The sequence below is a fragment of the Macaca thibetana genome, chromosome 2, assembly GCF_024542745.1.
Source record: "Macaca thibetana thibetana isolate TM-01 chromosome 2, ASM2454274v1, whole genome shotgun sequence".
Classification (NCBI taxonomy): domain Eukaryota; kingdom Metazoa; phylum Chordata; class Mammalia; order Primates; family Cercopithecidae; genus Macaca; species Macaca thibetana.
The window spans coordinates 179,180,410-179,191,002 of NC_065579.1; the positions used below are offsets into that span (position 1 = coordinate 179,180,410).

At 38.2% G+C, this 10,593-nt stretch overlaps 1 protein-coding gene across 1 annotated transcript; it reads left to right on the plus strand.

Moving 5' to 3' along the window:
* Window positions 1-5,552: 5,552 nt before the first annotated feature.
* LOC126947874 (WD repeat-containing protein 82-like) lies at window positions 5,553-8,326 on the plus strand. Its single transcript, XM_050778972.1, has one exon. It carries the CDS (start codon window positions 5,815-5,817, stop codon window positions 6,760-6,762), a length of 948 nt encoding a protein of 315 aa, XP_050634929.1. The 5' UTR covers window positions 5,553-5,814; the 3' UTR covers window positions 6,763-8,326.
* Window positions 8,327-10,593: the final 2,267 nt, after the last annotated feature.

Genomic DNA, 10,593 nt, shown 5'->3' on the forward strand with positions numbered 1-10,593 from the left:
AAGAGGGTATCACTACTGACCCCACAGAAAAACAAACTACCATCAGAGAACACTAAAAACAGCTCTACGCAAATAAACTAGAAAATAAAGAAGAAAGAGATAAATTCCTGGACACATACACCCTCACAATGACAAAGAAGGAAGAAGTCAAATCCCTGAATAGACCAATAGCAAGTTCTGAAATTGAGGCAGTAATTAATAGCCTACCAACCAAAAAAACCTCAGGAATAGACAGATTCACAGCTGAATTTGATCAGTGGTACAAAGAGGAGCTCATACCATTGCTTCTGAAACTATTCTAAACAATTGAAAAGCAGGGACTCTTCACTGACTCACTTCATGAGGCCAGCATCATCCTGATACCAAAACCAGGAAGAGATACAACAAAAAATGAAAACTTCAGGCCAATACCCCTGATGAACATCGATGTGAAAATCCTCAATAAAATACTAGCAAACTGAATCCAGCAGTACAACAAAAAACTTATCCACCACGATCAAGTTGGCTTCATCCCTGGGATGCAAGACTGGTTCAACATATGCAAATTAATAAATGTAATCCATCACATAAACAGAACCAATGACAAAAACCATATGATTATCTCAATAGATGCAGAAAAGGCCTTTGATAAAATTCAACATCGCTTCATGTTAAAAACTCTCAGCAAACTAGGTATTGATGGAACATATCTCAAAATAATAAGATCTACTTATCAATAACTCACAGCCAATATCATATTGAATGGGCAAAAGCTGGAAGCATTCCCTTTGAAAACCACTACCAAACAAGGATGCCCTCTCTCACCACTTCTATTCAACATAGTATTGGAAGTTCGGGCCAGGGCAATTAGGCAAGAGAAAGAAATAAAGGACATTCAAATAGAAAGAGAGGAAATCAAATTGTCTCTGTTTGCAGATGACATGATTCTATATTTAGAAAACCCCACTGTCTCAGCCCAAAAACTCCTTAAGCTGACGAGCAACTTCAGCAGTCTCAGGATACAAAATCAATGTGCAAAAATCACAAGGATTCCTTTACACCACAGTAGACAAGCAGAGAGCCAAATTATGAATGAACTCCCATTCATAATCGCTACAAACAGAATAAAATACCTAGGAATACAGGTAACAAGGGATATGAAGGACCTCTTCAAGGAGAACTACAAAACACTGCTCAAGGAATAAGAGAGGACACAAACAAATGGACAAACATTCCATCCTCATGGATAGGAAGAATCAATATCCTGAAAATGGCTATACTGTGCAAAGTAATTTACAGATTCAATGCTATTCCCATTGAACTACCATTGACATTCTTCACAGACATAGGAAAAACTATTCTAAATTTCATATGCAATCAAAGAAGACCCACTATAGCCCAGACAATCCTAAGCAAAAAGAACAAAGCTGGAGTCATCACAGTACGTGACTTCAAACTGTACTATAAGACTATGGTAACCAAACAGCAGGGTACTGGTACCAAAAAAGACAAATAGCACAATGGAACAAAACAGAGACCTCAGAAATAACACCACACATCTATAACCATCTGACCTTCAACAAACCTGAAAAAAACAACCAATGGGGAAAGGATCTCCTATTCAGTAAATGGTGCTGGGAAAACTAGTCAGCAAAATGCAGAAAACTGAAACTGGACCCCTGCTTTACATCTTATACAAAAATTAACTCAAGATAAATTAAAGACTTAAATGTAAAACCCCAAACCATAAAAACCCTAGGCAATACCATTCAGGATGTAGGCATGGGCAAAGACTTCATGACAAAAATGCCAAAAGCAGTTGCAACAAAAGCCAAAATTGACAAATGGGATCTAATTAAACTGAAGAGCTTCTGCACAGCAAAAGAAAGTATCATCAGAGTGAGCAGGCAACCTATAGAATGGGATAAAATTTTGCAACCTACCCCCATCTGACAAACGTCTAATCTCCAAAATTTACAAGGAACTTAAATTTACAAGACAAAAAAATAATAAAAAAACCTTATCAAAAAGTGGGCAAAGGATATGAACAAACACTTTTCAAAAGAAGTCATTTATGTGGCCAACAGAGATATGAAAAGAAGCTCAATGTTACTGATCATCAGAGAATTGAATATTAAACCACAATGAGATACAATCTCACGCCAGTCAGAATGATGATTATTAAAATGTTGGGAAACAATAGATGCTGGTGAGGCTGTGGAGAAATAGGAACACTTTTACACTGTTGGTGGGAATGTAAATTAGTTCAACCTTGTGGGAGACAGTATAGCAATTCCTCAAGGATCTAGAACCAGAACCATTGACCCAGCAATCCCATTACTGTGTATATACCCAAAGGATTATAAATCATTCTATTATAAAGACACATGCACACGTTTGTTTATTGCAGCACTATTTACAATAACAAAGAAATGGAACCAACTCAAATGTCAATCAATGATAGACTGGATAAAGAAAATGTGGTACCTATACACTGTGGAATACTATGCAGCCATAAAAAGAATTAGATTATGTCTTTTGTAGGGACATGGATGAAGCTAGATGCCACTATCCTCCGCAGACTAACACAGGAACAGAAAACCAAACACTGCATGTTCTCACTCATAAGTGGGAGTTAAACAGTGAAAACACATGGATACAGAGAGGGAAACAAAAGACACTAGGGCCTGTTGGGGGTTGGGGAGAGAGGGGCGGGAACTTAGAGGACGGGTCAATAGGTGCAGCAAACCACCATGGCCCACGTATGCCTATGTAACAACCCTGTATATTCTATGTATGTATCCCATTTTGTTTTCTTTTTAAAGAAATAAAGAAAAGCAAAAATAAATTTTAAAAAGATATGGGTGTTAAAAGAGAAAGGCTTATATGCAGCACAACGTCTAAAATAAAACATGCTGGCCTGACACTTTTATTTTTGGTTGCTCTTTTTCCTTCTTTAGTCACTTAAAATTTCTAATTTCTGGCATGTATCTTAATGTGACTTATTTTTTAAACAGTGTCTTTACTCTTTTCACAACAACACACCTTGAATATAAAAAGGAATAAATATTCTTCACTTCTACTAAGAACAGGGCTTACTACCATTTATCTAAAGTGCACAGACCACTAGTCTTTTTCTTCATGTTTTAATAGACACATGAAGAAAAATCTTTCTCCGAAATTTACAATTAAATAATCCAAGCTTCCACAAAAGTTAACAGACATCTCAAATTTGGCAGATAATAAGAGAAATAAGGACTATGGCAAAGGAATGTACACGGTCTAAAGAGAGCGGAGCTCCAGCAAATTATTTCCATAGCAAATTATTGTCCTGGTATTATCCCATATTTTTCTCTTCTAAGGGAAGTTGAAAATCCAGATTTTTATGTGAAGGGCCATGGATTTTATAGGTTAACATCATTGTGCTATAAGTTAATATAAGCCAGAACGTCATACACACACACACACATACATACACACTCTATTTGGTGTGTGCACACATAATAAAACACAGAGAAAAGCATGCACATGCACGATGCACAAGCACTCATACACATGCATCCTCCCATCAACACACACAAACAACTGCAGGGTATATTAGGGACATGGGTCTTTATTAAAAAAAAAATCATTATTTTTGTGTAACTTGAACATTAGGCTTTTATGCTTTGAAGCATAAATATTACACTAAAAATATTTTTCCAAATATAGATAGATAGATAGAGACAGAGAGCGAGAGAGAGAGAGATAGACAGTGTTAGCAGAAACAAAGGTAATAGGAAAAAACATTTTTAGATTGTGTTACCACCATAGGAAGTTAACATGAGTTGATGGACATTTAATGAAACTAATTTAGCACAGGAATTTTTTTTTCACTTCTCTAGATTTGTTAATTTTGGTGTTTACAACTCTTGATTTGATCTGGCTTTCCAGTGTTGTCACTGTTGTTTTTAAATCTACTTTTTTGAAAAGGTTTTTGGAATTTACTTTCTCTTTGTTGCCTGTAACTGAACCTGTATCATAGACTCGCAATGAAGCTTTCTGCCTCACTGAATCACTTTCATAGACTCTGTATTAAAACCGAGTTGGGCTCTTTCTTTCCTTCTTTCTTTCCCTTACTCGTTCCACATAAGGACAAAGAACTCCTTTGAAGGAAGCCTACAGGCTCAACATCTCATGAAAGAGGATCGATTGTGTGTGTTTTTTTTTTCTACACAAGTCCCATAAAGCATGAAGTCGCCAGACCAATATCATTATTTGGGGTCAGCTAGGTAAAAATTTGAAATTGAGGTTGGTCAGAGTATGACTTCAAATATAGTAACTATCTAGATTACTTGTGCTTAAAAGAAAAATGGTATCTTAGATTCGAAATTCTCAATAATACATGTCCATTGCTGCTTCTCTTAATTTTAAATTGCCCTCGGGATAGCAAAAATAAATAGTAAATTTAATAAAATATCAATAAATGCTATAGTTTGAAATAATGGTTTTCACATTCAAAGTTATTGGTTATAGTAAAGATGTGTTACAAACACATATACAATTATATCACACTTGATTGTAGTTTACAATTCTCAGGTAAGGGTAAAATCTACATCTACTAAGGGAATACAAATGGTGGTTTAGTGCTTATCTTGAAGTAGCAGACTTCTAGAAGATACCATGAAAGATTACTTTAATTTTTATTAAATATATAAATCACTAAACCAGATACTAGTGCACTCTTCTCCCATTAAAGATATATAAATATGTATATTCGCATATATATTGTAATACTCGGGAGGCTGAGGCAGGAGAATGGCGTAAACCCGGAGGCGGAGCTTGCAGTGAGCTGAGATCCGGCCACTGCACTGAGCCAGACTCCGTCTCAAAAAAAAAAAAAAAAAAAAAAAAAAGATATATAAATATGTATATTCGCATATATATTAATGTAAATTGCATTTATATTATATATTCAATTATAAATATAAAATATAAATATCTAGATATTGATCTATAAAGAGTTAAACAAAATCTATAAAGAGTTAAATAAAAATTCTAGAATTGGAAAAACATAATTAAGATATATTAGTGACTCAGTAGACATCACCAAAAAGCCCAGAATAAATAAACTGCAAGATGAGACAGAAAAAAATACCCAAATTGAAGCACAGAAAGATGGAAAGTGTAAAAGACATACCGCGAAGATCTAATATTATTATGGTAACTGAAATCCTAGAAGCAAAGAAGAGCAAAAAAAAGACTTCGCCAAGTCAAATACACAAAAATCTCCGCGAAATCTATGAAAAATCTTTTCTAATAATTTTCAATTGACACAGACATATCATAGGAAGACTTCAGAAAACAAAGAACAAAACAATTCTACCTGAATGAGCAAGATAAGATGCATTACCTTCAGAACAGCAATAATAAGAGAGATTAATTTCAACAGAAAATACACACACAAAAAATAAAAATCCTAAAATTTCCCTTAGGGAAAAAAAAATCCCTTCCAACCCTCAGTTTTATATTCAATGAAAATCTCTCTCACCACCCGTTTCCCGGCGTGCGCCGGCTGAGGCTCCCGGCCCTCGACTTTTGCCCGTCACCCCAAGATGGCGGACACGATGAGGTGGTGTTGCGTCGGTTGCGCCTGAGGTGGCTGTGAGGACTAACGGTCGGCGCGGCTCCACAGCTGAGGCAGAAGACCGTCGTCCAAGGAGGAGGAGGAAGAGGAGGCGGCCCCACTGCCGGCCGACTCCTCGCTAGCCACCGGCTCAACACTCCCGCCACCCAGGGTTGGCCCCTCAGCAGCCCGCCCGCTGCCAGACCCCGCTGCCTTCCCCAGCCGCCGCCATGAAGCTGACCGACAGCGTGCTGCGGAGCTTCCGCGTCGCCAGGGTGTTCTGCGAAAACTCGGACAAGATTAACTGCTTCGATTTCAGCCCCAACGGCCAGACGGTCATCTCAAGCAGCAACGACGACTCCATCGTGCTCTACGACTGCCAGGAGGGCAAGCCAAAGAGAACCCTGTACAGTAAGAAATATGGCGTGGACCTCATCAGATTCACTCATGAGGCAAACACAGCTGTTTACAGCTCTAACAAAATAGACGATACTATTCGTTACTTGTCCTTGCATGACAACAAATACATCAGATACTTTCCTGGACATAGCAAAAGGGTGGTGGCCTTGTCCATGTCACCTGTGGATGACATTTTCATTTCTGGGTCTCTTGATAGGACCATTCGACTCTGGGATCTCCGGGCTCCTAACTGCCAGGGCCTCGTGCATCTACAGGGGAAGCCAGTTTGTTCTTTTGATCCAGAAGGGTTAATTTTGGCTGCAGGTGTCAACTCTGAGATGGTCAAACTTTACGACCTTCGTTCTTTTGATAAGGGGCCATTTACTACCTTTAAGATGCAGTGTCATCGAACCTGTGAGTGGACAGGACTTAAATTCAGCAACGATGGCAAGGTCATCCTCATTTCCACCAACGGCAGCTTCATTTCTCTCATTGATGCATTCAAAGGAGTGGTGATGCACACGTTTGAGGGTTATGCAAACAGCAAAGCTGTCACACTGGAGGCTTCGTTTACTCCAGACTCTCAGTTTATTATGATTGGTTCGGAGGATGGCAAGATCCATGTCTGGAATGGAGAGACTGGTATAAAAGTAGCTGTGTTGGATGGTAAACACACCGGCCCGATTACATGTTTGCAATTCAACCCCAAGTTCATGACTTTTGCCAGCGCATGTTCCAACATGGTCTTCTGGTTGCCCACCATTGATGACTCGCCCTAATGCTGCTCGGCTATTACTGTACAGTGACGGCGGCCGTTGGAAGAAACTCACGGGGGGCTATGATAATACTGAGATTGGATGGTTTGACTGGGCTGCAGGGCATCCTTTACGTGGCCTTCTCATGGATGTGCTGTACATCTGCTCAAAAGAAAATAATTACTTTGCTGAGCATCTTCAAAAGGACTCTCGGTGCAACAGACTCAATTGGAACTCAGCTTTTCTAGCTGTCCCTGCACCAAGGTCTGCTAGAGGAATGACCAGACTCACGATTTCGGTAGAGTGGGGCTCTCAAGACATCTTCAATTTGAATGTACCTGCTGCTGAGAGCCGATGAAGTCATCAGCTCTGCGCATCCCTTCTGCTACCCCCCGCCCAAATGTATGGCAAGCTACGGTCCTGGTTTTGAAATGCTAGAGCAGCTCAGTGCCCTTTGCCCTCACCTTGCATGTCTTGTTACTGGGTCTCCCTGTGTACTTGTGACGTTATCCACAACCATCATGTTTCTTAGGTGCCAAACAGTTACAGAAATGTTTTCATATTGGGGTCAGTGAAGAGACAGATACAGAAGCACCTTGCTTGCAGGAAGCCATGCAGTTAGTTACTACAATTAGTCACGTGAAGCTAGGTGGTTGGGCAGGCCTCAGGCTGTAGTTGTTGAATGGGAGAAAGCCCAGGGGCCTAAAAGGGAGGGTAAAGGGATGGTAGCAGAAGAGTTCCTAGGGCTGGAAGGTTTAGCAGCAGTGTAGTGCAGTGCCCTGTCATCAAGACAAACCCACAGTCCTCCTGGGTGCCTACCAAGCTTGGTTTGTACAAAAGCAAGATTGGAGTCGTATTTATGTACATGAGACAACATCACACTTTCCTGTGGGCCATTACTGTGAAGTGAGTCTGAGTTCTTTACACTGGTGCCTTCTCTGCCCACCACTAATTGTGTACATAGTCTTCCCTGCCCACCACAAATTGTCTACCTTTCCCCACCTCCCAACCAGGAGCTGGTTCTAGGCCTGTGTTATATTTAGCCTTTTTATATATGACCTTTGATTTCTGTTGTTTGTATTTTAGCCCAGTGTATGCACCTTCATTTAAATACATCCGTGTGCGTACAGGTATGTGTATATGTGTGTGCATATGCATATATCTCATCTGTAATTTCTGAGAGTTCAGCTGAAGCAGATGGAGTCCTACAGCCCAGGAGACACATTGCATCCTTGCTAATATTGTTCACCACAAGTGTTAGTGAGTTTTCCCTATTAATGTTTCATTTTGGAAGACTGAATGAAGCAAAGCTTATAGTGTTTGCTGTTTCCATGGCAGCTAAGTGAAGGTCTTGGGATGACTCCCTGTGTTCCTCAAGCTGTACTTTGGGGCCGTCTGTGCAGTACTAACCCCTTTTTGCTTGGTGGTGGTTTGTACTTGTGTGTTATAGTCACTCTTTGTATGGCTTCTGTGTCTGGCATGTGGCATTTAAGGATAGGGTGTTATAAAGGATATAAAACTCTTTATATGCTAAATTCTAAGGGAAATTTATCATATGACTTCTTACACAGGACACATTGAATGATATTACAGCCACTGCTTTGCTTCATTTGAAATTAATAAATGTAACACAAGATTAAAGGGATACTTTATATCCATGAGTTCATTTATTTTTACACAACATTACATTTGTCTTTTCATAATGTTTATTTATAAACACATATATGCACATATCAGTTTTCAGTTGGAATGGAAATATTTTGATTGACAATACCTGATAGTGAGGAAGTATTAAAAGATAATTTCAGAACACTACTCCTTATTATTTTAACTTTAAAAATTATAACCTGGCTGGGTGCGGTGGCTCAGGCCTGTAATCCCAGGACTTTGGGAAGCCGAGGCTGGTGGATCACAAAGTCAGGAGTTTGAGACCAGTCTGGCTAATATGGTGAAACCCCGTCTCTACTAAAAATACAAAAACATCAACTGAGCGGAGTGGCACATCCCTGTAATCCCAGCTACAGCTTCTCCTGAGGCAGGAGAATTGCTTGAACCCAGGAGGCGGAGGTTGCAGTGAGCCAAGGTCAAGCCACCGCACTCCAGCCTGGGCAGTAGGGTGATACTCTGTTTCAAAAGAAAAATGAATAAAAAGTAATCATAGTAATCACGTTCGATTAACTATGTCACATTTAAAAGAATCACACAAGGGACATTTAGTCATTTTTCAGAACTTGAGTTACAAAAAATATATATTTATAAAGTTAACTTTTGAAGTGAGACTAATTATTTTAGCCAAGTCACCATGCCTGTAGTGGATAGACCAAATGGAACACTTGGAGGCATGGTTTCTCAACCTGAGCTTCACATGATTCTCCTAGGGCACCTTTTAAAAATGGCAAGAGAAATCCCAAATAATAGTGACTTGAACAAGATTGAGGTTTATTTTTTTCAAGTAACAAGAAGAATGAAAGCAGTCAGTCCTAATCTAAAGTAGCAACCCAAAGATCTCTGGGCTGATGTCACTGTAAGTCTATGTCCTTTCCCTTAAGGTCAATTTTAAGCAGTTTTAAGCTGGCAACTGTAGCTTCAGTTAGGAATTCTATAACCAGGAAAGAAAAAAAAAAAAGTAGCACCTAGCTGAATCTGTCCTCTTCTGAAACTTTCTGGAAGGCTCAGATACAGACTTTCATTCACATCTTTTTGGACTACACTTTTCTTCAATTAGTGATACAGAATACAGGATTTTAACAGGGTACCTGTCATCTCCAGCAAATTTAGATTCTGTTAAAAAAGACAAATATTTGTAGATTACTAGATAATAATCTTTAATACTCCTGTGATGTTCTGTGAAGTCCATCACTTCACTCTTCCGAAGTTACACTTAAATTATAAAACAATAACATAAAAAGGAAAGAGGTAATGTAAAATTATATCACCTCCACACTAAATATAATTAGAAGCTATTATAATAAAGACAACTTATAAGTAAAAATATACAATTTTGTACAAACTTTATTTTCCATGACAGTAACCATGTCTACACATTATCTACACATTAAAAAATGTTTAAAAAGCCACCGAGAACAATATTTTTACAGAAGACTACTACAAAAATTACTACTGTTAGAAGGTTAGGAGGATCTAAATTTGAACTACATTGTCTTTAGTCCAGACCCCTTAATGGACTCATTAACTCCACCAAAATAAATTTCTGAAGTGAAACAACCCTTGTTCTCAACATATGATACTATATTTGATATAAAAGTTCAAGCAAATTTTTTAGAACTCAGGAAAATAATGACATGACACTTCTATGGTCTTTTTGTTTTATTAGTTATGCTGACAATAGTCCAATTTTGAATAGTGTGCTTTATAAAGTAAAATTTTCTGTCTCAGCATACCTTAAAAGTTAGAAACTTTTGTAATTATTTCCCAGCAGAGATGAATTAATTCACAGCAAACTTCTCAGAGCTGCTAATGACTGCATGATCAGGTAATTTTATTGTTTTAGCAAACAATGATAAAATGCATTTAATTTTCACTCAACTTTTCTTTGCTTAATGTATATCTAATAGAAAAAGATACCTTCACTCATCTCGTTTGGTAGAATCTTAGTGTGATAGATCTTTTTCTAAATTTTGAACTACATTGTCTTTAGCCCAAACCTCTCCCTTGCTCTTAGACGTTTCTCAAAGATGTCTTTAAGCTTGCAACTTTACTATTACTTTAAAGACATAATTAAAGAACAGCATTATTTTCAAAAGTTGACCATGGACAATGACAAAATAACTAAAATGAAATAGGGAATGAATTATCACATTTCAACAATATTTTTCTTAATCCTAACGGCTAGAA